We start from the raw sequence: 26,184 nt of genomic DNA on the forward strand, positions 1-26,184 counted from the left end.
ATCCTAGTCTAAGCCGAGCAGGTAGGGCCTAGGCAGGAATGAAGACAAGAGGATGGGCTCAGGCAGGGTGTGTAGGCATCAGGGGCAAATGAAGCACGACAGTGATCACACAGCGGGTGCAGGGGAGGCCGGGGGGGGGATCGTCGCTGGTCGAAGCAGGTGAGGCTGTCGGGCTGCTCCCATTGGACAGACAGGCCCTTCCTGTCGTGGGGGGCCAATCTCAGAGGGTTCTGGGAGCCCGCGGTACTCCGGGAAGAGAGGAGCCACTCAGCTTCCAGCCCCATGTTCCTGGATCTGATTGGTCCCCACCACGGGGCCCCTCTGGTGCAGGCACGCCAAGCAGAGTCTCCACGGGGCCCTTGGGACGACGCTGACCTCTCGCTGTGCAGAGTCACGGACCATCACGGCTCTCTGCACAGTGCCCTGGACACGCCTTCATCCCTCTCAGGGGTGGTTTGCGTTTGCAGGAACGTCTTTCTGGAGGCTGACCCATCCCCCAGGTCAGGGTCTCGGCCTTGAGGCCTCTGAGAGCCATGTCTGCGCTTGGCTGGTGCTGAGACACCAGGAGACACAGCGGGGACGTGGGCAAGAAGGAGCTGACCTTGGGGGAGGCCACAGGGCCCTCAGAGGAGTGGCGTCCAGCCTGTTTGGGGGAGAGCCTCGTGGCTGCATTCATCGGGGTGTCCAGTCAGGTCAGCGGGGGCTGCAGGGGGTGAGGAGCTCGGGAGAGCGTTGTCCTTTCTGTCGGAGGCTGTCCGGTAGGGCTGAGGACAGAGGGTGCTCCTCACTGACCCCCAGGCCAGGGCCCCAAGGCCCACAGGGTCAAGGCCGGTTCAGGGAGTGACGGTGGGTAGCAGAGGCAGGCACCAGCCTCCATGTGGGGCCAGCAGGGCAGCTCGCAGGCCTCCGAGTCCCTCTCACCACCCAGTGACAAGGGACCCTTCGGATGGGTCACGGTGGGGCTGGTCAGGGGCTCCAACAGGACAAGAGGGAAAATGGGCCCGAGTGACAGAGTGACAGCGGGGGGGCGGGGGGGGAGTCAGGGGCCAGCAGGGGGCACGGCCAGGGTGCGGGAGAGGCAGGCTGGACGCTGGGCAGTCAGGCCCCGGGAGGCGGGGGGACCTCAGCCAGACGGTCACGGGGGTACTCGGGTGGTGCTGACAGCTCTCAGGCGGGTCCCCCCAGGACAGTGGCACCCCTCAGGGGGTGCCGGGGCCCCCACCCAGCCACCATCTACACCAACCCTCTCAACCCCAGAACGCCTACCCCTCCTGACCTCAGCACTGGCAGCCCCTGCCCTCCCTGGGGGAGCCCTCCCCCCACCGAGACCCCCGGGCCGAGACGTGGGGGCTGTGGGGCCGGGGCCCGGTCCTCGGGGCTCTGCTTCCCTCTCCTTCCAGGGAGAAGGAGTTGCCCGGGCCCGGCCCCCACGGGGCCAAGGTGAGAGCCTGTCCTGGGCACCGTGCAGGCCGGGGTTTGGGGGTGTGGGGCCAACTGTCTGCAGACCCCATCCCCCAGGCCGTCCCCAGGGGTGTCTCCTCACCCCCCTGTCCCAGCACTACATGTGCTGCCGTTAATGTGCCACAGCCCCGGAGGCGGGGTCAGTGTGAGGGGCCCTGTGTCCCCCTGGCTCCTCTGGGCCCCGCAGGGCGCATGGACGTGGCACCAGGCACCCACCTCCCACGGCTGGGTGCTCCTCTGCCCCACACGTGTCCTTTCCAGCAACATTGCTGGGAGATCTAGTGAGCAGACAAGTGGAGACCCAAGGAGGGCAGTGAGGGGTGCGTCAGGTCAGGGTCACGGTGTCCTGCTCCTTGTGGGGACACCGGGGAGCTCAAGCTGGAATCTTCTAGATCCTTCTTGCTCCCCGGGATCCATGGTACCACCAGGGCCCGTCTCACCAGCACTGCTTCCTCCTGCAGCTGGGTTGTTGTCGGGGCTATAAGGGGTCCCTCCCCAGGTGCGGGGACAGGTGTGGTTGCGTCTACTAGACATCGAGAAGGTGAAATCCAGGAACCCAGGGAAACACCAGGTCGGGCCCTTAGTGGAGGCCTGGGCAGGAGCTGAGGGGAACCTGTGGGGAGGGTTGAGGCCACCTGCCTGGGGACCCGGGGTGGCCCCAACATCTCCCAGAGCCTCTCAGACCTGAAGGCCCCCCCACCTCCCTGCTGCCCCCAGCTCATCTCCTCTGTCCATGGAGCAGTGTAGGCCCAGGTTCCAGAGAAGGACAGGACTGCGGGGCTCTGAGCTCCTCGTGGACAGAGTTAGCGTCAGGCTGATGGGAGCTGGCACCCTGGACAGGCCTGGAGCCCAGAGTGGGGCCGAGCAGGTGGTTGGTGCCAGGTTCCCGCTGGACGAAGCAGAATGAGCTCTCGGGTGGGGACAGGGAGTGGAGGACAGCGGGCCGGGCCATGCCCCACCTGGGGGGAGGGGATCAGGACTCAGGAAGGCACCAGGACAGAGACACCGACTCTCCAGGCACTCAGGTGCCCTGAGATGGGACCGCGCCCTGGGAGCAGAGTCCAGGGAGCAGCCTCCCCTGCAGGCAAGGTCAGGGCCCAGCCTGGTGTTCAGTCTTGGAGAGGCCTCTGTGCTGGGGGAAGAGGAGAGCCTCAGCGTGACCCGTGGTGTCCCCTCCCTGCCCGGGCTGACCCCCGTGTCCCTTCTCGCCCAGGGCTGACCCCCAGGAGAACCTTCCCTGCTCACAGCACCTGGGCAGGAGCCGTGACCCGGTCCCCGGGCTGGTGGGCACCTGTGCCCGTTCCTGGAATCACAGGGAACAAGGAAGGCCTGTGAGACACCCTCACATGGTGGTCAGCAGTGCTCCCTGCTAGGATGGCAGTTGGTGACAGTTAGGGTTCTGAGTCCCTCACAATGTCCCCCCCCCCCCCCGGGTTCTCCCCACAGGAAATGAAGGAGGAGCCTGAGGTCTCTTCCCCAAAACCAAACAGATCGCCCTGGACGTGAACAAGACCTTCCGCAGCCACATGGTGTTCTGGGACCGCTGTGGGGTCAGGTGAGGCTGCCGGCCAAGCTGGGTTCTGGGGGCTCCAGGGACACTCCGGGGTCCAGGGGATGCCCAGGGGGCTTCTGGGTGAGGAACACGGGGCTCTGAGGAGAGGGGGAGGGAGGGCAGCAAACCATACTGTCTCGTGGTAAAGTGATTGGGACGACCCTGTGTCCCCCGGGTCTGGTGATGGCGAGCGGGCCCTGGCAGTGCTATGTGGGCCCCCAGCCACTGGCCTGACCCGTGAGGAGCAGGCCCTGCCCGGGTTGTCAGTGAAGCCCGGGTGAGCCCGGGGGTCGGCTCTGGACCCCCTCTGCAGGGTGGTCAATGTGCCCCGGGTGTGATCCTGCTCACTCAGCCGGCAGCTCAGTCCCGGGTGTCTCGGGGGCAGCCCCAGGTCACCACCAGTTCGTCTACCCGCCTCGGGGTGGTTCTGCTCGGTCCTGTCACCTGGTGAGCAGCCCAAGGACATCCTCAGCCCCTGGAGCTGACACCTGCATCTCCCTCGCTCTCCCCTGAGAGCCAAGCCATCCCCACCACCACTCTCTGTGCCTCCAAACGCCCCTGGACGTCCTGGGCCAAACCTCCATGCCCTTCACACGCGAGGGATGCCCCTGCTCTGAGAGCCCCCTGGAAATCGGGGCCCGAGGGACAGTCTGCACAGTTTGTAGGTCTGACGGCGCCACGTCTCCCCTTGCTGGGCCCTAGGGCTCCCAGAAACAAGAGATTTTGGGTGACTTTGAGCTGAGCAGTTCAGTTATTAGAGGGGATCAGTGTCATGAAGCTCTAGGGAGGTTGTGGGGGCTCCTGGGGTGTGGTGGGGCTCCAGAAGGACAGGGGCTTCCTGATGGATGAGGGAGGTTGGGGGGAGCTCCCAGGAAATGTCTGGGGATCCTAGAGGGATGAAGTGGGGGGGTACTCCCAGGAGATGTCAGGGGGCTCCTAGAGGGATGAGGGCAGTGGTGTAGCTCCCAGGAGATGTCAGGGGACTCCTAAATTAGGAGCATGTCCTGGAGAGCATTCAGGGCTCTGGAAATGGGGGAAGGATGGCTCCCAGGGGATGAAGAGGAGGTTAAGGAAATCAGGGGATTTGTGGGATCTGGGGGCTCCAAGAGGAAGGGCTGAGCCTCAGAAGCCTACGAGGGCACCGAGGGGGAGCCTGTGAGGGGCCTGCTCCCTAGGGCACACTCTGTCCCCACAGGGTGGGGCCACCCACAGTCTCCTCCTGCCCCATCCCCGGGAGGGTCCCCTGCCCTGGGAGAGTCTGCTGCCAGAGCCGAGGCCTCCGCAGGCCCAAGGAGGGTGGTGAGGGGAGCGTCAGGTCCTTGTGGGGACTCAGCCTCTCCGGAGACCCCGGGGAGCCTTTCCCAGAATCTTCTAGTTCCCTTTCTCTCCCCGGAATCCATGGTACCACCAGGGCCCGTCTCACCAGCACTGCTTCCTCCTGCAGCTGGGTTGTTGTCGGGACTATAAGGGGTCCCTCCCCAGGTGCGGGGACAGGTGTGGTTGCGTCTACTAGACATCGAGAAGGTGAAATCCAGGAACCCAGGGAAACACCAGGTCGGGCCCTTAGTGGAGGCCTGGGCAGGAGCTGAGGGCAACCTGTGGGAAGGGCTGAGGCCACCTGCCTGGGGACCCAGGGTGGCCCCACATCTTCCCAAGTGTCCTTGTCCCAGCCAGGGTTGACCCTCGGTGTCGCCCCTGCCCAGGATTGACCATCGGTGTCCCCTCCATCTCAGGGCTGCCCCCCGGCTTTCCCTGCCCCCCCCCCGCCCCGGCAGTCTAGCAGGAGCCCTGACCTAGTCCCCGGGCTGATGGGCACCTGTGCCCGTTCCTGGAATCACAAGGAACGAGGAGGGCCTGTGGGACACACTCACATGGTGGCTAGCAGTGCTCCCTGCTAGGATGACAGTTGGTGACAGTTAGGGTTCTGAGTCCCTCACAATGCCCGCCCCCCCGCCGGGTTCTCCCCACAGGAAATGAAGGAGGAGGCCCAGGTCTCCACCCCAAAACCAAACAGATCTCCCTTCCGCAGCCACATGGTGTTCTGGGACCGCTGTGGGGTCAGGTGAGGCTGCCGGCCAAGCTGGGTTCTGGGGGCTCCAGGGACACTCCGGGGTCCAGGGGATGCCCAGGGGCTTCTGGGTGGGGAACACGGGGGCTCTGAGGAGAGGGGGAGGGAGGGCAGCAAACCATACTGTCTCATGGTAAAGTGATTAGGACGACCCCTTATCCCCTCGGGGTCTGTTGATGACGAGGGCGCAGGACAGGCCTCCCGGTGTCACTGTGTGAGCTGAACCCCACCGGGTGACATAGAACTACCCTGTGAAGAGCAGGGCTCAGGGTCGGGGGCCATAGGGGAGCAGTGAGGGACCCTGGGGCGGGCAGCACAGCTGCAGAGGGACCAGGACACAGGTGGACCAAATGAGGTCAGACAGGTAAACGTGACCACATTTGGTGTTTCTATGTATTTTGAATTTTTTTATTTTATTTTAGACAATCTGCATTGTCTGTTAGCGTGAATAGTGTGATGACCCCCCGATGCCGTCCCTGTCCACCTGGGGACCTGTGCTCACTTCATGGGTCCCCAGTTGCAAGTGTGTTACAGAAACCCCAGACCTGGGGGGATGTACCTATGGTCGTTCTCGGATGTATCTTAGAAAACAGGGATACCCTGTGTGTGCATCCCCCCAACATCCCCACCACGCCATCCCCCCATACCATCCCCCCTCTCCCTCCCCCCACCTCCCCCATGATATCCCCCTCCATCCCTGCAAACCATCACCTCCACACCTCCTCCCCACACCATCTCCCCACCATCCCCCCAAACCTTCCTCTCCACGTCATCCCCCCGCCATCCCCCACGCCACATCTCCCCATGTGTTCCCCCCTACTCCACCCACGCTATCCACCCCCATTCCCTCCAAACCATCCCCTCCACAGTATCCCTCACAGCATCCCCCAGAGCATTCCCCCCCCCCCACCATCCCCCCACGCCATCCCCCCACATCATTACCTGCCCCCTCAAACAATGTGGTGCAGCTGCTTAGTGTGGGGCATGTTCGCGCCTCCCTGGCCACCTTACAGCCTCCGAGGGCCCGTCCCATCAGAAGCCCGGGTGTCCTGCTAGTCTCCAGGGACCCAGTAGGAGGGAGAGGACAGCAGTGGCGCCCGGACAGGGTGGGTGCAGGTGCACGGAGCGGAGGCTGGAGCTCCGTGTGTGCAGCGTGCGGAGGCCGGCGGTGCGTGTCAGAGGGGCGCGGGGACGGGCTGAGGAGCCGCCGGCAGGGGTGCCTGAGCTTCCCGGGGGGCCGCTTGGACCTCTCACTGAGAGACACCGAGGCTCCTCCACTGAGGGGGTGTGTTGTACCCCTGACCTGGTGACCCTGTGTCGCCCTTGGGCCTCAGAGTGCGGCGGGGTCAGGCTGACCTGTGACCCCTGGTCCCCGGTGAGGCAGCCTCCAGCAGGCCTGGCAGGGGGGCAGTGGGAGTTGGGGGTACAGACTCGTGCAGGCGGGGGTCAGGAAATGCTGAAACGGGACCTCACCGCTCACCCATATTGCTCAGAGATAGTGACCCAACTGCTTCGAATCTTTTATCTGTGTCAAACCTGCATGAACGCTCCCGGCATTCTCACCACGGCTGCAACCCGGAGGCACCCGAGATGCTCCTGGATGAGCGGCACGAGGTCCTTAACACAGAGGCCAGGTCAGGACACAGGCAAGGCGCTGTGGATGCGCTCAGGGCCCGAATGCACCTGCTGCAGTTGTTCAAGGCAGGTGGCCAGATGGTGGCCGGTGGTGTTCACAGGAGGCGGGAACACGCCAGGGCAGGGGGAAGAAGGCATGAGGGGAGCAAGGGCCAGGGGAGCACCTGGCTCCCAGGGGGACATCGAGCGTGGGGGGCTGCTCTGGCGCTGGAGGGGGAGCTGTCCACTTGGGAGAGCCCAGGAGCTGCATTCTGGGGTTGTCTCCTGGAGGCAAACGGAAAACCCCAGAACGCAGATAACCGCCCAGCAGGCTGTGTCTGAGGTCGCTGCTGTCACCGGGTGCAGACCTGACCCCAGAGACCAGTCCCCACTGACGTGCCCTGAGGACCGCAGGGCCTGTGAGGCTGGGGTCCGCACCTCTTGGGACTTGCTGGGCGAGGGCCACACTGAGCAGACCACCCTGCCGGCCGCCTCCTGGGCTGCAAGCCCTTCTCCACGTGCTGTCGGCCTATTCCGCGTACAACACCGTGAGTGTTCTGCCCCCAGGCCTGCTGCCCCACACGTGTCCTTTTCTGAATGTTGGTGACCCGACAGGACACACGGTTAGGACCCCAGCTTCCGCTGTCCCAAGATGCAACGGATGGGCTCTCTCCTCTGGGACTCGGGCAGGGGGCTGGGGGGAGACCCCACTGTGGGAGGAGGGTACCCCGGGTGCCTGAGTGCTCGGCTGCCTGGGCTCTTGCGACACCGCTGCTCCTAAACCTCGGGTCTGGATCCTGGAGAGACCAGAGCCCTAATCACAACCTGGGCGGGAGGAAGCCCCCATCCCCCAACTCTACCACCTGTAGGTGGACACCTTCCCTGGGGGTGTAAGGGGGGGCTGGCTCCTGCAGGAGGTGGGCTGCTGCCAGCGCATGAGCCATTGGTGGGCGTCCCTGCTGATGTACCTGAGCGAGGAGGAAGCCTTCTGGCCGCTGGCCCAGCTGCACGCCATGCACGGGAGGGGCTGGACTGGCCGCTGGATGGATTGGAGCTCAGGAGAGCCTCCCTGCAGGGCTGCTGCAGCCGTGGGACAGGAGGGACCCCACCCAGCCCACCTCCCCACCTGCAAGGGCTCCACCTCCCCAGGTGCCCCTCGGGGTCCTGGAGCTATGGCCACCCACTCCACTCCACTATTTGTAGCCAGTCTAGCCCTCCCGCTGCCCCTTGAGCCTCCTGTCTGGCTGCCTGCATGCCCCCAGGCCCGTGCCACCCCAGCCAGACAAAGCCCAGGCGGCAGGGTCTCCCCACACCTAGCTCTGCCCCCAGCCTGACTCCCAAGCCCAGAGATGGCCCCGCACACCCATCACCCTCCGCATGGCCTGCACTCCCTGCCCCTGGGTGCCTGAGACCCGCCTGCCCCCGCAGAGGCCATAGCAGGAAAGAGGGTGCTGGTCAGACAGGCCTCGTCCTCAGCCCAGGGCCCCCACCTAGCGGGTCTCTGTGAGGATGAGGGCCCTGGGGGCCTGACCCCCAGGCCTGGAAGTCAGTCCTGCTCTCTGGGAAGTGCAGGTCCAGTCAGGGCTTGGAGGGCTGTGGGCACACATGGGATCAGGGGTGTGGGGGAGGAGGCACCTGCCAGGACACCCCCCTCCCATGCCTGGTTGGGGAGGAGGCCCTGATTGTTGGGGGCCTGCGGCCTGCTCAGGCTCCTTCATTCCAGAGTTACCCAAACTGCTGAGGTTTCAGGCCCATCATGAGTATATTCTTGACAGAGCTCTCCCCAAGCAGAAGCACATGGCGAGTAGAAGCTCCCTGGAGGCTCCGTCCCAAGACCCGGGGCAGGGTGGGGGCAGCGGCCTTCTGAGCTGGCCAGAGTTTGGTGTCATGTTCCTGCTCCTGGGGGACTCAGGGTGCCCTCGGGGCTGGGCGGGGCCATGGGGAGTGTGTCCACCTGGCTCTATGGGGCCGCTGGGTGGGTCCTGAGCACCTGCTGCCCTTCCACCAGGACGAGGAATAGATGTGCACTGGCATTTACACCCCCAGGGAGTTCCTTCAGTGTTTCATCGACCAGGTAAGGCCACCCAAGGACCCCTACTCCCTGACCAACTGTCTGACCCCAGGAAGGGCCGAGCTCAGCCCCAGCCTCCAGACAAGTCAGGTCCGACCCCTGAACCCTGGAGTCTGAGGCTCACAGCCCAGACCCACCCTGGAGAAGCCCGGAGGGTCCCTTGAGGAGTTTCCTGGGGGCCAGACTATCTCTGCCTCAGCTTCCCCAGGGAAGGCCAGGTCAGCCTGGGGTGTGGATGAGCCCTTGGCCCATTGCACCCAGCCTGGGGTCCACCTGGGGTATGTGGTCACCAAGCGGGGGCCTTGTCTGATGCAGCCAGGGCGGCGGCAGGGGATGTGGGCCAATGGGAGCCCCTAACCCTTGCTGAGACCCCTCGAGTCCTACTCAGGCAGCTTCTCCCACCCCATTTTCCCTAGAGTCCCTTCTCCCTCACCCTGAAGCTCTGGGACGCCTACATCCTGGACGGGGAACGCATGCTTACAGCCATGGCTTACAGAATCCTGAAGGTGCACAGTGGTAAGTGAGCCCCTGGGAGCCCAGGTGTGTCTGGGGGAACCCAGGGGTGATGGCTCACTGCTCTGAATTGCACCCAGGCCTGGGAGGGGGTCGGCCAGGCAGGTGGGTTGAGCAGGGGCCCCTGAGTGGAGCAGCAGGCATGAGGCCTCTCCAGTCATGGCACTGCCTGTGGTGCCTCCTGGTCACAGCTGGACCCTGAGCTGCTGCCTTTGGGGGACACCTGCCACAGGAGGGCCCCTCTGGGTCTGACTCACACCCACTGCCCAGAAGGCCTCCTGAAGCTACTCCTGGAAGGTCTTGGGCAATTTCTGCAGGACTCGTGGCCCAGCCCTGGCCTTGGAGGATGAGGGGGTGCTCAGACACTTTTGGGCCTCCATGGCCCGGCTCTGAAGGATGAAGTGTGTCCTGCCCCTCGGGTGGGCTCAGGGCCCCTTCCCCTCCCGATTCAGCCTCCTGGGGCAGCCACAGTGGACACAGCCCCCAGGGCCTTCCTCCTCATCTCTGGACCTCTCCTCTTCTCCTAATTCAGGGAACCCTGAATTAGGCCAGGGCTGGGCATGCGGGCACTCACTGCAGGGGCTGGGCATCCCTGGGGTGAAGGGCTTTGGACAAGGTCAACCAGGGGGGCCACGCAGGGGCCATGAGGACCCCTGGGTCCCCCAGCTGGGGACACACAGCCTGCCTGAGACGCTAACCTTGTCTGCATCTTTCCAGAGGGACGTGAAGGGCTCCCCACAAGGCCCCTGTGCCTGGAGCAAGTGTCCCCGGCGCCCAGGCCTCTCCTCCATTTTCCTAGCATTGAGATGCTGCCCAGGGTGGATGAACTGACCTCCCAGTCCCAGCCACCTAACCTGAGCGGCCTGGACCCTTTCCGGCCAGGCCATCCTCAAGGCCGAGGAACTGTTGCAGGAGGGAAATTCCTTAGAGTCCATGTCTGTACATCTGCCCGGGAAGTCCAGGGGCTCGGGTTTTGAGCCAGCTGCCCCCAGCCCGGGGCTCCTCGCTGGCCCGGCTGCCCCCACAGCGATGGAACTCCCTCCTCACCCTCCAGTGAACCAGGAGGGTACAGGCAGGTGGCCCTAGGACATGGGCTTGAAGCCAGAACACTGAGTCCTGTTCCCTTCAGGATCTGCCTGGGCCTCCCCAGAGGGGCGTCCCCCATCACGGGGCCTACCCATCCCACTAATGATGATGCTGTAGGGATCAGGACACCTTTCCTGGCCTGGGGCCACTGCAGCCCATGCCCCCGTTGGGCAGTGACTGGCACAGCCAGGCCAAGGCAGGACAACGCTGAGCCGCCTGCCCCACGGGCCCGCTCACGCCTGGGACCCTCTGACCTCTGTGTCAACAGGGGAGCTGAATGCTCGTGGGCCTCTGGGGCAGAGCGTGATGGTGAGTGTGGGGGCCTTGAGGCTCTGGCCAGCCGGCACCGTGCCCTGCCTCACCTCACTGTCTCTCCTGGAGGGAGGCACCCTCCACACAGGACACAAGCCCTGGACCCAAAGGGACCTGCGCTGGTCTGGTCCTGGACTCTGTGGGGGCAGAGATGACATGCACCCCCCAGGGCCAGAATGAAGTTGAGGTCCAGCCCCCTGTGGCCCTGGCCAGTCCTGGATTCTGCTCCAAGGCTAGGTGAGCCATCCCGGAGCAGTATGTGGCCTCCTGGGACCTGGGCGTGCCCCACAGATCCAGGTCTCTGACCTAGGGCCACACTTGGAATAACAGGACAGCCCGGTACCGGGGCAGCAGGGGACTCGAGGGACCCCACCCTCACCCAACTAGGAGGCAGACTCCCCAGTGCTGGGTCTCCAGCAGTCAGTTACCTGGCACCAGTGGGCCACGGGCCGGGGTCCGGCAGACATGCTGGGACCCAGCCCAGGAACCCAAACACGGCAGGTCCAGGTCAGGTCTGCTGTCCTCAGAACTGCCTCTCAGGCCCCAACCCCAGGAAATGTGCCCCCACCTGGAGTCAGCACAGGCTCCAAGGATGGGGGACCCCAGCACCCGCACCTCCATGTGATTTCGGCATTCTCCAGGAGACAGGAAGGTCTCCCTCCCCAGTGGAAGATCACACCCTCGGCTCCGAGCCCTTTTGCTGTTGAAAGTTCAATAAGGTGTTGTGGTGTCAAAATGCACAGCCAGCCTGTTTCTGGGGCTCCCGGAGCTCTGTGCAAGCAGGGGACAGAGCCCAGCAAGGAAGAGGGGGCGCTCCCAGGCTCCCACCAGCCCGTGGCAGGTGTCCGCCAGGCAGACAAAGCTGAGGTTCCACGTGCCAATGTCGACCAGACGCCGGGGTCAAGACCAGAAGGGAGGGAAAAGTAGAATCAGACAAAATCAGACTGAGAGACAAAGCACAAGAGAGTCTGCTCTAGGGAAGTGAGGTTTGCTGAAGGGGGCGGGGGAAGGGAGGATGGGGACGAGGGCCATGATGGGACGAGCACCGGGTGTTCTGTGCAACTGCCGAATCCCTGACTGTACCTCTGAAACTCATAATACACTATATGTTACTGACTTGAATTTAAATTGAAAACGAAATCAATGCAGAGGCAGATATGAAACGTCTTCTGTCCTCTGACAATCCAGAATTTTTAAAAAGATTTTACTTTTTATTGATGAGAGACACACAGAGAGAGGCAGAGACACAGGCAGAAGCAGAAGCAGAGTCTGTGCAGGGAGCCCGATGTGGGACTCGATCTCACGACCTCAGGATCACGACCTGAGCCAAAGGCAGACGCCCAGCCACTGAGCCACCCAGGCGTCCCTGTGAATCCAGATATTAAAGAGATCTGCCAAATTGTAAATCAGTGCCACACTTGTCACTTTACTCTTTTTGCGTGTTTGTTTTGGAAAATATCATTCTTTTAAAGAAAGATATATTTTTCTGTGTTAAAAAAAAAAAAAACGATTCCGTTTGGTTTATCCTTGTTCATTTGTTTTGTTTTTTTCAGATCCCACATATGAGTGAAAGCACCCAGTATTCATCTTTCTCCTGTACCTTCTCTCACTGGGCATCACACCCTTGGGTGTGGGGACACATGGTCACAGGCGGCAGGATTTTGTTCCTTCTCATGGCTGACTCCTATTCACGGTGTAGATATATCAGCTCTTGGTAATCTGTTCATCAGCGTAAGGGATCCCGGGCTGCTTCGTTTTTAATTTTTTAATTTTTTAATTTTTTAATTTTTCGAGGAACCTCCATGATGGCTTCACATTGGCTGCACCAACTTGCCTTCCCATCAACCGTGCGTCTGGCTTCCTTTGTCTCCACATCCTCACCCCCACTTGATATTTCTTGTCTTTTTGATACCAGAGATTCTGATAGGCATGAGGTGGCAACTCCTAGGGACTTTGATTTGCAAACCCTGATGATCGGTGATGTAGGGCATCTTTTCCTGTGCCTGTTGGCCATGTGTCAGTCTTTTGGGAAAAAGGTCTGTCTAGATCTTCTGCCCATTTTTAATCTGGTGCTTTTTGTCTTCTGGTCCTTTGTGATGTGAGTTCTTGTATTTTAAATATCCATCTCATCACATTATGATTTGCAGCTATTTTCTCCCATTCAGTGGCTTCCCTGGCTGTGCAGAAGCTTTCCCGTTGGGTATAGCCTTGCTGGTTTACTTTTGTTTCTATTGCCTTTGCTTCTGCTGCCAAACCCAGCAAACATCACCAAGGCCAGGGTCAGGGACCTTACCGCCTGTGTTTCCTCCCGGGACTTGTAGGGTTTCAGGTCGGACATTCCCACTTGAATCCATTCTGAGTTGACGTGTGTGTGGTGTGAGGAAGGGGTTCAGACTCTTTCTGCACGTGGCTGTCCAGTGTTACCAGCACCATTTGTTGAAGAAACTGTCCTCTCCCCATTGGGTGTTCTTGGTTCCTTCACTATAATTGAATTGACCTTGTACACGTGGGTTTATTTCTGGGCTCTCTGGTCTGTTCCAGCTTTCTCCGCTTGAAGATTGAGTTACTTGAGGACAATTTGATCCATTCACGTCTTACTCTTACACTTTGTTGGGTGAAGGAGAGCAGCACTTTGTCCAGGCTTAATTTTTCCCCACTGTCAGGGGAACCCCCTCCTGAATGTTCCGTCTGCCACCCCATGGGGTGAGGCCCCCTGAAGCTGTTGGGAACAGGCAGTATTGCCAGCACCTTGTGAGGGTTTCCTGGGGACTGTTCCCTCTGGTTCTTCTGGAGGGTTCTCTCTGCCCTGCTGGGTAGTTCCTGCACATGCGAGTGCTCACTAGTATCTGCTGGACAGTCAAGGGGCTCCTGTGGGCCTGGACTCCTTAATTTGAGCAGACCCTTTCCTGTCTGGTACTCTAGCTTTCTAGCCTCCTGGCCTCTGGCCTCCAGGCTCTGTCCTCTTCACCAGGAAGGCCTCCGGGCGTTGTGTGGGTTTTCTTCCCTCTGCTGTGGTTTGGAAACTTTGTCTAGGAAGGACCCGGGCTGTCATAGGTCTTACCTCAAAGGCTGCTGGTCTCTCAGGGTCAAAGTCCTTTCGTCTTCTAGTGTCCCATGTCTCAAGAACCATTGTTTTATGTATTCTGTAAGGTTTTTTGAAGTAATGTGATAGTAGCAGCCTGTGCTCTTACAACACGAAGGGAGACATATTAGAACCACTCTTTCTAAATAAGCTGCTACCCTGGAGAAATACGGTGGGAGCCACAGCTAGTGCTCAAGCCACGAGGGTTGTGGCCACCCTATTGGACAGTGCAGTGTAGGCATTTCCCAGATGGCTGTGTGTGTGCCCACGTGCACCCATAACATTAGATGTAGGGACTTCTACTCTCATAATAGAAGGGTGCAAGTGGGGATCAAAGGTTCGATCTAGAAATGAAATGAAGCAGTTGCGTATTCCAACTGTGGAAGCTGGAGCAGTGGGTGGCTGGGGCCCCTGAGGGCTGCCTCCTGCACAAGCACATCTGACTTGCCAGGGCTTTCTCCTGGCCACAAGCTGGCAGCCTCCTTGTGGACAGGAGGCTCAGCACAGAAGCACACACATCCTTGTGTGCGCTCCCCCAGCTCCAGGTTTTGGGGAACACTTGGAACATTTCCCCAAGTTCATCTGATCCTGGAAAGAGAAAAAAAAACTCACTATAACACCTTATTTCCCACAACCTAATGGGCCAGTGGAGTGGTGGGAAGAGGAACTTTGATGAGCTGGCTGAGTTATTGTCCAGTCCTGGGTGATGATTTGAGTCCAGGGTCCTGGTGTAAGAACAGGAAGTGCGGGAGACTTGGAGTGGCAATGTCTGCCTGGGACAGGACACTCCTGTAACCAAAATACATTTTCAAAGATAATAATATACTCTCTAGAAGAAACACTTAGGAAGCATATACATACAACAAAAGGAAATCACCTGCAATCCTATGGCTCAGCAGCAAACATTCCTAGATTTTGGTGTTTCCATACACATATGGAATGTAGATGTGCAGATATGCTTTAGTATCGAGTCTTTCAACACATACACAGTGATCTTTAGATAATGAACACCCAGGCTGAGCCCAACCTCAGGAGATATGATGGGAGCCCCTGGGGTACCTTCTCCAATCCCACCTGCAGTGGGATTACCAGGAAGGTCATTTCCAGCCTGATCTGTGTCCGGTACCCCACATGGATCTTTGGTCACACACGTACACGTTCCAGAGAACACAGATCCTGTTCTGTATGTTGTAAACCAGGAAAATGGTATGTGATGCTCATCCTGCCACTCGTGGCTTTTTATCAGCACATTGATAAACCTCTAGCAAGACAGAATAAAAGAAGGAAGACCTAATTTCCCAATATTAGGAAAGAGATCTCAATAATATCCAAAAACACCCGAGAAGGGTAAGAAGGGAACCACAAACAACAGACGAAATGGAACAATTCTCAAAAACACATACTTGCAAACTCCCTCAAGATGAAACAGAGAACCAGAAGAGTCCTTACAGTGTGTGTGTGTGTATGTGTGTGCCCGTGCACACGTGTTTCCACATCACCCAGGAATTACCACAGTTCTCACAGACACTGACGAGGGGAGCCACCAAATGAACTCGGTTCTGACTCCACCTGCCTGAAGAGAGCACCACCAGGGAGGACACATCCCGCATGACAGCCCCAGTGTTGGCACCATCCAGGTTGTCTCCTATACTTCTGACTGACCAGCTATTAGTCAGAGGTCCCCACGATCATGTCCTCTGGTTCCATTCATTTGCTAGAGCAGCTCACAGAACTAGGGAGGCCAGGTGACTTAGTAGGTTACAGGTTTATGACAAAGGATGTGAAGGGACACAAATGAATGGCCAGATGGAGAGACACATGGGGTGAGGTCTGCAGGGGTCCTTGGGCCCTTCTACCGGATGGAGTTTGGGGCCAGGGGCCTGGCACGTGGTTCACCCACCTGGAAGCCCTCTGACTGCTCTTCCTTTTGAGTTTTGATGGAGGCGCCAACCCTCAGGTCACATTTGGGTCCCCCTGACCCCAGCCCCCATCCTTAGGGCTTTCCCGTAGTCCCCTCATGAATGTAAACCCAGCTGTGGTGGAGTGGGGCTGGGAATGCAGAACAAGACACCACCTCACCTTCACGGCTCTGAAGGGATTTCAGCCACTGTGGACAAGAGACCAAGCTATGCAACAGAAGACGGGCCCTTTGCTCTCAGAAATTCCAATGTGTCTTGTGAGCTGTGAGCCAGGAACCTGGATGAACATACTTATTATAAAGCACAATATCACAACCCTATAACAATTTTTTAAATGGAATTTGTAGTTCCCCAACTGAAAAATCCCCAGATGCTTTCAAAGGCAAAATTCTACCAGACATTTAGAGAAGAAAGACCACCAGTTATATGCATCTCTTCCAGAAAAAGAGGACAGGAGGGAAGAGGTCCCAACTCACGAGGACAGTATTACCTGATACCCACACCTAAGAGCAAAAGGAAATAGAGAGGGAAACAGAGTGTGAGAGAGAGACAGAGAGGAAGAGAAGGACAGGAGCAGGGATGAGAGGAGGGAGGGAATTAGAGAAGGAAGGAAGAAGGAAAGAAAGAAAAAGAGAAAGAGAAATAAAAGTGTCCAACAGACAAACATCCTATGAGCCACGTGAATATCCTCAGAGGGTGCCTGCGTGGCTCACGCGGCTAAGCGTCTGCCCTCGGCTCAGGTCATGATCCCAGGGTCCTGGGATCGAGCCCTGCATCAGGGTATTTGCTCAGCTAGAGCCTGTTTCTCTGTCTCCCTATGCCTCTCCCCAGCTCTTGTTGTTTCTTGCTCTCTCTCTCTCTCTCTCAAATAAACACATTTTAAAAATCTTAAAAAAAGAAATACAGTGAATTCAAATGCTATAATATATATTTAAACACACACCTCACCCAAGAGGCATTTATCCTGAACACGCAGTTGAACATGTATCATTATATCCTGTCATGCTAATAATCTAAAGAAAAAGGTCACAGGGGCACTGGGTGGCTCAGTGGATGAGCATCTATCTGCCTTTGGCTCAGGTCATGATCCTGGGGTCCTGGGATCGAGTTCCGCATAGGGCTCCCCACAGAGAGCCTGCTTCTTCCTCTGCCTGTGTCTCTGCCTCTTTCTCTGTCTCTAATGAATTAATAAATAAAGGAATCTTTAAAAAAAAGAAAAAGATCACAGATCATCTCACTTGATAAGAAAGAGCACTTGGTAAAACTCAACAGCCATTCATGATAAAAATATCCCAGAAAGTTAGAATAAGGGGAACACCAGTCAGGGGCATCCATAATAACAGACAGAAGCACACACCGTGGGTAAAGGAGAAGCCCGGGATGTTCTCCTTAACACCAGCAACAAGAGAGAAGTCTCTTCTGTGTCTCATTCAACACCATACTGGAAGCCAAGCCTCTCCAACGAAAAATTTAAAACTGGACCCAGGTGGGAAAGATAGAAAAGTGTCTGTGTTCACAGAGGACATGATTAGAAAATCCCAAAGAAACTATAAGAAAAACTTGTAGACTAATACGTAAGTTTGGTGAGGTCCTGGGATGCAAGAATGCAACAGAAAAACCACATTTAGAAGGAAGAAATGGTAAAAATATCATCTACAATAGCTCCAAGAAAAATCAAATACTCTGGAGACATCTACACAAAGCTTGCATGGAATGCATAGGTTGAAAACTGCAACATTTTGAAGAAAGACCCCTGGAAAGACCGAAACGGATGGGGACACATACCATGCTCAGGGATCGACAGGTCTGCTGCAGTAAAGCCATCGGTTGTCTTTAAACGGTGTTCGGGTCAACAGAGTCCAAATCAAAATCCCAGGGAGACTTTTGTAGGTAGAGATAAGCTGATTCTCAAACTTGCATGCAAAGATGGAAAGCGTAGGACAGCTTAAGGATTCGGGAAAAGGAGAATAACTGTGTGAGCCCCACGTCACCTGATCGCAAGTCCAACGATGAAGTATTAGCAGTGGAGCCCCTGCAGGGTCAGTGACGGATACACACACCGATCAATGGAACAGAAGAGAGAGCCCAGAGGAGACCCTGGCCGGTCAGGGGCATTGATTCTTTTACAGAGGAAGAGAGGTCACTTCCTAGAGAATGGGTCTTTTCAACAAAGAGTGTTGGAATAACTGGACAATCTTATGCCAAAAAACGGGAAGAATCTTGTTCTGAATTGCAAAGATTAGCTCAACATAGACCAGAGGAGTCCATATAAAAATGTGAACCTTTTCAATAAAAACTGGGGCATCTACCTTGGCCCAGTCAGAGGAGCATGCCACTCTTGACTCGGGGTTGTAAGTTCGAACCCCATGTTGGGGGTAGAGATTACATAAACAAACTCTGGGAAACAGGAGGGAATTTGCATTACGGGTATACATCAAAAGGGGATCCGCGTTTTCGAAATCAAGTCCGCATGGACACAGAACCAAGCACCCACCTCCCACGGCTGGGTGCCCCTCTGTCTCACACGTGTCCTTTCCAGCAACATTGCTGGGAGATCTTCAAGCAGAAAAGTGGAGATTTGCTGAGGAAACTGGGCCACTACCCTCAGAGCGAGAGGGGTGCTGTGTGTTCCTCAGGGCTCTAAGTCCCAACTTAGGGGGGGCACCCACAGTCTCCCCTTTTCTCCTCCCCAGGAGGGTTTCCAGCCTAGGGAGAATCTGCTGCCAGAGAAGCGGACTCCTGGGAGCTCCCCCCAACCTCCCTCATCCATCAGGAAGCCCCTGTCCTTCTGGAGCCCCACCACACCCCAGGAGCCCCCACAACCTCCCTAGAGCTTCATGACACTGATCCCCTCTAATAACTGAACTGCTCAGCTCAAAGTCACCCAAAATCTCTTGTTTCTGGGAGCCCTAGGGCCCAGCAAGGGGAGACGTGGCGCCGTCAGACCTACAAACTGTGCAGACTGTCCCTCGGGCCCCGATTCCCAGGGGGCTCTCAGAGCAGGGGCATCCCTCGCGTGTGAAGGGCATGGAGGTTTGGCCCAGGACGTCCAGGGGCGTTTGGAGGCACAGAGAGTGGTGGTGGGGATGGCTTGGCTCTCAGGGGAGAGCGAGGGAGATGCAGGTGTCAGCTCCAGGGGCTGAGGATGTCCTTGGGCTGCTCACCAGGTGACAGGACCGAGCAGAACCACCCCGAGGCGGGTAGACGAACTGGTGGTGACCTGGGGCTACCCCCGAGACACCCGGGACTGAGCTGCCGGCTGAGTGAGCAGGATCACACCCGGGGCACATTGACCACCCTGCAGAGGGGGTCCAGAGCCGACCCCCGGATTCACCCGGGCTTCACTGACAACCCGGCAGGGCCTGCTCCTCACGGGTCAGGCCAGTGGCTGGGGGCCCACATAGCACTGCCAGGGCCCGCTCGCCATCACCAGACCCGGGGGACACAGGGTCGTCCCAATCACTTTACCACGAGACAGTATGGTTTGCTGCCCTCCCTCCCCCTCTCCTCAGAGCCCCGTGATCCTCACCCAGAAGCCCCCTGGGCATCCCCTGGACCCCGGAGTGTCCCTGGAGCCCCCAGAACCCAGCTTGGCCGGCAGCCTCACCTGACCCCACAGCGGTCCCAGAACACCATGTGGCTGCGGAAGGTCTTGTTCACGTCCAGGGCGATCTGTTTGGTTTTGGGGAAGAGACCTCAGGCTCCTCCTTCATTTCCTATGGGGAGAACCCGGGGGGGGGGGACATTGTGAGGGACTCAGAACCCTAACTGTCACCAACTGCCATCCTAGCAGGGAGCACTGCTGACCACCATGTGAGGGTGTCTCACAGGCCTTCCTTGTTCCCTGTGATTCCAGGAACGGGCACAGGTGCCCACCAGCCCGGGGACCGGGTCACGGCTCCTGCCCAGGTGCTGTGAGCAGGGAAGGTTCTCCTGGGGGTCAGCCCTGGGCGAGAAGGGACACGGGGGTCAGCCCGGGCAGGGAGGGGACACCACGGGTCACGCTGAGGCTCTCCTCTTCCCCCAGCACAGAGGCCTCTCCAAGACTGAACACCAGGCTGGGCCCTGACCTTGCCTGCAGGGGAGGCTGCTCCCTGGACTCTGCTCCCAGGGCGCGGTCCCATCTCAGGGCACCTGAGTGCCTGGAGAGTCGGTGTCTCTGTCCTGGTGCCTTCCTGAGTCCTGATCCCCTCCCCCCAGGTGGGGCATGGCCCGGCCCGCTGTCCTCCACTCCCTGTCCCCACCTGAGAGCTCATTCTACTTCGTCCAGCGGGAACCTGGCACCAGCCACCTGCTCGGCCCCACTCTGGGCTCCAGGCCTGTCCAGGGTGCCAGCTCCCATCAGCCTGACGCTAACTCTGTCCACGAGGAGCTCAGAGCCCCGCAGTCCTGTCCTTCTCTGGAACCTGGGCCTACACTGCTCCATGGACAGAGGAGATGAGCTGGGGGCAGCAGGGAGGTGGGGGGGCCTTCAGGTCTGAGAGGCTCTGGGAGATGTTGGGGCCACCCTGGGTCCCCAGGCAGGTGGCCTCAGCCCTCCCCACAGGTTCCCCTCAGCTCCTGCCCAGGCCTCCACTAAGGGCCCGACCTGGTGTTTCCCTGGGTTCCTGGATTTCACCTTCTCGATGTCTAGTAGACGCAACCACACCTGTCCCCGCACCTGGGGGACCCCTTACAGCCCCATGACGAGGTGCAGGAGGAAGGCAGTGCTGGTGAGATGGGCCCCAGGCGGTACCATGGATCCCGGGGAGCAAGAAGGATCTAGAAGATTCCAGCTTGAGCTCCCCGGTGTCCCCACAAGGAGCAGGACACCGTGGCCCTGACCTGACGCACCCCTCACTGCCCTCCTTGGGTCTCCACTTGTCTGCTCACTAGATCTCCCAGCAATGTTGCTGGAAAGGACACGTGTGGGGCAGAGGAGCACCCAGCCGTGGGAGGTGGGTGCCTGGTGCCACGTCCATGCGCCCTGCGGGGCCCAGAGGAGCCAGGGGGACACAGGGCCCCTCACACTGACCCCGCCTCCGGGGCTGTGGCACATTAACGGCAGCACATGTAGTGCTGGGACAGGGGGGTGAGGAGACACCCCTGGGGACGGCCTGGGGGATGGGGTCTGCAGACAGTTGGCCCCACACCCCCAAACCCCGGCCTGCACGGTGCCCAGGACAGGCTCTCACCTTGGCCCCGTGGGGGCCGGGCCCGGGCCCGGGCAGCTCCTTCTCCCTGGAAGGAGAGGGAAGCAGAGCCCCGAGGACCGGGCCCCGGCCCCACAGCCCCCACGTCTCGGCCCGGGGGTCTCGGTGGGGGGAGTGCTCCCCCAGGGAGGGCAGGGGCTGCCAGTGCTGAGGTCGGGAGGGGTAGGCGTTCTGGGGTTGAGAGGGTTGGTGTAGATGGTGGCTGGGTGGGGGCCCCGGCACCCCCTGAGGTGACCGGCCACTGTCCTGGGGGGACCCGCCTGAGAGCTGTCAGCACCACCCGAGTACCCCCGTGACCGTCTGGCTGAGGTCCCCCCGCCTCCCGGGGCCTGACTGCCCAGCGTCCAGCCTGCCTCTCCCGCACCCTGGCCGTGCCCCCTGCTGGCCCTTGACTCCCCCCCCCCCCTGCTGTCACTCTGTCACTTGGGCCCATTTTCCCTCTTGTCCTGTTGGAGCCCCTGACCAGCCCCACCGTGACCCATCCAAAGGGTCCCTTGTCACTGGGTGGTGAGAGGGACTCGGGGGCCTGCGAGCTGCCCTGCTGGCCCCACATGGAGGCTGGTGCCTGCCTCTGCTACCCACCGTCACTCCCTGAACCGGCCTTGACCCTGTGGGCCTTGGGGCCCTGGCCTGGGGGTCAGTGAGGAGCACCCTCTGTCCTCAGCCCTACCGGACCAGCCTCCGACAGAAAGGACAACGCTCTCCCGAGCTCCTCACCCCCTGCAGCCCCCGCTGACCTGACTGGACGCCCCGATGAATGCAGCCACGAGGCTCTCCCCCAAACAGGCTGGACGCCACTCCTCTGAGGGCCCTGTGGCCTCCCCCAAGGTCAGCTCCTTCTTGCCCACGTCCCCGCTGTGTCTCCTGGTGTCTCAGCACCAGCCAAGCGCAGACATGGCTCTCAGAGGCCTCAAGGCCGAGACCCTGACCTGGGGGATGGGTCAGCCTCCAGAAAGACGTTCCTGCAAACGCAAACCACCTCTGAGAGGGATGAAGGCGTGTCCAGGGCACTGTGCAGAGAGCCGTGATGGTCCGTGACTCTGCACAGCGAGAGGTCAGCGTCGTCCCAAGGGCCCCGTGGAGACCCTGCTTGGCGAGCCTGCACCAGAGGGGCCCCGTGGTGGGGACCAATCAGATCCAGGAACATGGGGCTGGAAGCTGAGTGGCTCCTCTCTTCCCGGAGTACCGTGGGCTCCCAGAACCCTCTGAGATTGGCCCCCCACGACAGGAAGGGCCTGTCTGTCCAATGGGAGCAGCCCGACAGCCTCACCTGCTTCGACCAGCGACGATCCACCCCCCGGCCTCCCCTGCACCCGCTGTGTGATCACTGTCGTGCTTCATTTGCCCCTGATGCCTACACACCCTGCCTGAGCCCATCCTCTTGTCTTCATTCCTGCCTGGGCCCTACCTGCTCGGCTTAGACTAGGATCCCTGAGTGGGTCCCACCTATACTTGGCAGCTAAAACACCCACCTGGACATCAGGCGCTCCTGTGGACCATGATCCCCGTCTGGCCTTCACCTGCTCCTACTGGCCACAAAACCCACTTGGGTCTCATCTGCAGGACTCTGGCTATGATCCCCGCCTGGTACATAACTGCCTTTGCTGCTGATCATTCCCACTGGGCCCTACACCTCATCCCTGGCTGTGAAGCCTGCCTGGGCCTCACCTGGACCTGGTGACTATGATCCCCACCTGGGCTTCACCTGCTACTCTGCCTGTGATCCCACCTGGACTCTACCGCTGCCGATCACTACGATCCCATCACTTCCTCCTGATGCCCGGGAATGTCCCCTGGGTCTCACTTGTTCCAGATGACTGTGGTCCTTGTCCCGGCTGACCTGGCTCATCCTTGGCTCTGATGCCCAGCTAGGCCTCACTTGCTCTTGCAGGTATTGGTCCTCACCTCTAGTGTGCGCTCCAGCGTCTCTGCGCTCTCTCTGGGCCTCACCTTGATGGTACTTGGCTATTATATTGGCCTGTTCCGAGGCCAGCAGGGTCTCCAGGTCCTCCTTTATGGTGCTGCAAAATGCATCCAAGTGTGACTCCAGGAAACCCTTCAGAGAACACACGGGTGTCACTGCTCCCTGTTGAGATCCCCATCTGTCTGCCCAGAGCGTGGACACAACCCTCTAGCTCCGAGGGGGACATGCTGGGCTGGCACATCACACGCAGGCACTCGCTCTCTGTAGCTCGCCCACCTACAGGTCACCTTCCGAGCCCCTGTCCCAGGACACGCTGTCATGCTGAGACCTCGGAGCACCAGGGGCCCATGAGTCTCCGGGGAACTCTTGACCTGATGCCTGGGGTGACGACTCCCAGCCCGATGCAGCACCGGGAGCCGGTGGCATAGCCACTGAGCTAGTGCTCCTCCGTGCATGGTCTCCCTTCAATGCCACAAGCCCAAGCACCAAAGGGAAAAAGCAATGAACTGGACTTCATCAAAATTAAAAACTGATGCCTGCAAGAGGGTGAAAATACAACCCGCCATGAATGCAACGAGATGTGAATGGCCTGGCGATGGGTCTGGGGGCAGCTGGAGGGACTCTGTGTTCCCTGCCTGTGAGGAGTGTGCCCATTTAGGAGCCAGGAGGTCCCAGGAAGCCCTGCTCTGGCCCACACGGGCCAGTGGGATGTGGGTTCATCACCTGTCATTGTCCATGGGTCTAGGAAGGGCTGGAGAGGTCATGGCTTGAGTCTCCCCTGCACAGCACAGGGTTCATGAATGAGAGGGGGGTGGAGGGTGACTGCGAAAGGGCTGCTGGAGCTGCCTCAGGCTACTCTATTGAGGTTCGGGGTGTCTGGACCCCAGTCTGGGAGGCCAGCGCCCCCACCTGGCACCCATAGTCCCCACAATGTTGGAGGGGAGCAGGGAGCCACTTCTACTCACTTGTGACCTGTCGATGTGTGAGTTGCACCTATTGTCTAAGCCTGGGATCTTGGGGAGAGTGGGGAGGGAGTGTGGTAGAGGCAGGTACAGAGAGCACAAGTGCCTCCAAAGGCCTGAGGACACAGAGCACAGAGTGTGCCAGGCAGTGGTAACCATGGGTCACCACATATCCGCCCATGGTGGGGTCCCGCATCATCAGTGCAGTCACTGGGTCACTTTGCCCTTTGCCCTACACAGTGAAGGTCAACGGTCCCATGAGAGTGTCCTGGCACCACACAGGTGGGAAGGGTCTTGGCACCCTCCCAGCATCCTTCCCTCCCACCCTCAGGTCCTCCAGGCCTCCTGCCCTCTAGGTATCCTGGGTGTCACACACGTCCTACAGCTCCTAAGCATTCACAGCTTGCCTATTGCACTAAGAACATTTGAGGGGACCTGGGTGGTTCAGTTGGTTGAGTATCTGACTCTTGATTTCGGCTCAGATCGAGATCTCAGATTCTAAAGCTTGAGTCCCATTTCGGGGGCCCTGGGCTTGGGTGAGAGTCTGCCTGAGATTCCTCTCTCCCTCTGCCCACCCCCCGCCCCACTGCTTGTGAGCCCTCATCAAATAAAAACTTTAACAGATTTAAATTTAAGAACATTTGAGAAATCTTTATTCTATCATTTCTGCAAAGGTGCCTTCTTATTTGTGTGGCTGTTTTACCGCCTTTCATGGATCCACTCTCATTTCTATTAGAAGCCCCTGTTGTTTAATATTTATTGAAGTAGAGTTGAGATGCAATGTTACATTCGTTTCAGGAGTACGACGTAGGGACTCGATGATTCTGTCCATCATTCAGCGCTCCCCGTATAGAAGTGTAGCCACCATATATCCCCGTACAGATTTATTATAATGCTATTGACTGTATTCCCGATGGTTACTTTTTAAATATCTGTGACTTGTTTTATAAACTTAAGATTATACCTCATAATACTCATCTCTGTTGCCCATCTCCCACCCACTTCCCCTCTGGCAATTCAACCAAGGTGATACTTCACATTAAGAAGACAAAGCAAAAACCCGTATGGTCATCTGCATCGTTGCAGAAAGAGCATCTGACCAAGTACACCTTAAAACACAAATGGGTTTAGACGACACATCAACAGAAAGTGACCATGTATGAAAGCCCATACTAACATCAGAGTGTAGTAAAAGCCTGAAATTACTTCGCTTTGGAGCAGGAATAAGACAAGCCAGCCAGTCCCTTCTCAGCACTGGGAGTCCTAGCCTGCAGCAATCAGACAAGAATAGTAAAAGTCATCCCGCTGCTAAGGGGGATGTCAAACTGTCCTTATTCGCTGAGACGTTGTACTATAAATAGGAAACCCTAGAAATTGCTCCAAAACTTTTACGACTCCTGAGCGAATTCAGCAAGGTTGCAGGATATATAATCAACATACAAAAATCATTAGCCTTTCTATGTACCTACAAAAAGCTATCCAGAAAGAATTTAAGAAAACAAACTCTCAGTAGCATCAAAAGGAAAGAAAGGTAACCAAGGAAGTGAAAGATTTGTGCACCAAAAACTACCCAACCTTGGGGAGACACCCTGTGCCCAATGGTTGGAAGGTTTCCATACTGTTGAAATGTCCATAGTACCCGTAGCCAGCCTCACCGTCACTGCGATTCCTGCCAGAATCACGATGGCAGTTGTTCAAAGTAGAGAAACCAACCCTCACGTTCCCACGCCCCCACAGATGACCCTGCACAGCAAACACAGGACAGAGGTGAAGAGCACAGCTGGACGCAGCACCCTCCGGAGCTCAAACCATGTTACAAAGCTACAGAAGTAACCGGTGTAGTTCTGGGGCACCTCGGTGGCTCAGTGGGTTAAAGATGCAACCCCTGATCTCAGTTCAGGTCTCGATCACCAGGTCCTGAGTTCAAGCCCCAGGCTGGGCTCCACGGGGCCATGCAGCCTATTTACTAAACAAAACACAAAACCAGCCCACGGTGGTGTGTTTCTGGCATAAGCCCATGGAGCAGAATAGAGAGCCCAGAAGGAAACCCACCGACACAGGTGCCAGGAACACACAGTGGAGACAAGATGCAACTTCCCAGAATGCTCATGGGCAAGCCTGACATCCCCGCATCCACCTGCTGAAGAAGGAAATTGGACCCTCATCTGACACCACCCACACTGTAAATCGACTCAGAACAGACACCATGCTTGACTCTAAGTCCTGAACCTGTAGATCCCTGAGAAGAAAAGGCAGAGGAAACCTTCCCCCTTGCTTTCCTATGCTCAAGAATTTTCTACTCTTCTGCCTTCTTTCACGCTGAGCAAGTTCCAGATCCCATTTTCCCACCGTCCGCCTTTGGAGGGTCGCTGTCCCATTGGCCTTACAATGGTGGCTGCTTTTCAACGGTTACCTTGTGCGACTGCTA

The 26,184-nt window shown here is 58.4% G+C and overlaps 1 protein-coding gene and 2 long non-coding RNA genes across 13 annotated transcripts; 2 read left to right on the plus strand and 1 right to left on the minus strand.

Annotated features, from left to right (window-relative positions):
- Positions 1–2,200: 2,200 nt before the first annotated feature.
- On the plus strand, positions 2,201–12,089 carry LOC102155623. Of its 7 annotated transcripts, none has more exons than XR_005373536.1 (7): positions 2,201–2,550; positions 2,908–3,016; positions 4,984–5,075; positions 6,575–6,715; positions 7,062–8,769; positions 9,183–9,282; positions 9,997–12,089. XR_005373536.1 is itself a non-coding variant. In XM_038563616.1 (4 exons), coding segments are annotated over exons 1-4 (876 nt in total). In that variant the 5' UTR covers positions 5,975–6,534; the 3' UTR covers positions 9,998–12,089. The 7 variants fall into 7 exon arrangements, 1 of the variants encoding a protein (XP_038419544.1); XR_005373535.1 differs by having other exon boundaries at positions 2,202–2,550; positions 7,027–8,769; XR_005373533.1 differs by having other exon boundaries at positions 2,203–2,550; positions 6,575–8,769.
- Positions 11,904–20,149, minus strand: LOC111090983. Of its 3 annotated transcripts, none has more exons than XR_005373541.1 (5): positions 19,749–20,149; positions 19,286–19,394; positions 17,464–17,710; positions 15,839–15,955; positions 11,904–14,548 (listed from the first exon to the last, which is right to left on the minus strand). It is a non-coding gene; the product is annotated as an uncharacterized LOC111090983 (long non-coding RNA). The 3 variants fall into 3 exon arrangements; XR_005373540.1 differs by having other exon boundaries at positions 17,464–17,622; positions 19,749–20,145; XR_005373542.1 differs by lacking the exon at positions 15,839–15,955 and having other exon boundaries at positions 17,464–17,622; positions 19,749–20,143.
- LOC119864238 lies at positions 19,010–24,391 on the plus strand. Of its 3 annotated transcripts, none has more exons than XR_005373538.1 (2): positions 19,010–19,327; positions 19,469–24,391. It is a non-coding gene; the product is annotated as an uncharacterized LOC119864238 (long non-coding RNA). The 3 variants fall into 3 exon arrangements; XR_005373539.1 differs by having other exon boundaries at positions 19,015–19,327; positions 19,535–24,391; XR_005373537.1 differs by having other exon boundaries at positions 19,017–19,327; positions 19,472–24,391.
- The last annotated feature ends 1,793 nt before the right edge of the window (positions 24,392–26,184 follow it).

Source organism: Canis lupus, chromosome 18 (genome assembly GCF_011100685.1).
Source record: "Canis lupus familiaris isolate Mischka breed German Shepherd chromosome 18, alternate assembly UU_Cfam_GSD_1.0, whole genome shotgun sequence".
Lineage (NCBI taxonomy): Eukaryota > Metazoa > Chordata > Mammalia > Carnivora > Canidae > Canis > Canis lupus.

What these genes read in the sequence shown, in the direction of transcription:
- LOC102155623 (XM_038563616.1), top strand. Translation starts at nt 6,535, where the DNA reads ATGCTGAAACGGGACCTCACCGCTCACCCATATTGCTCAGAGATAGTG. An exon ending in CCTATTCCGCGTACAACACC is followed by an intron (nt 7,244 to 8,703) that starts GTGAGTGTTCTG and finishes CCCTTCCACCAG; the next exon opens with GACGAGGAATAGATGTGCAC. An exon ending in TTCAGTGTTTCATCGACCAG is followed by an intron (nt 8,770 to 9,182) that starts GTAAGGCCACCC and finishes CATTTTCCCTAG; the next exon opens with AGTCCCTTCTCCCTCACCCT.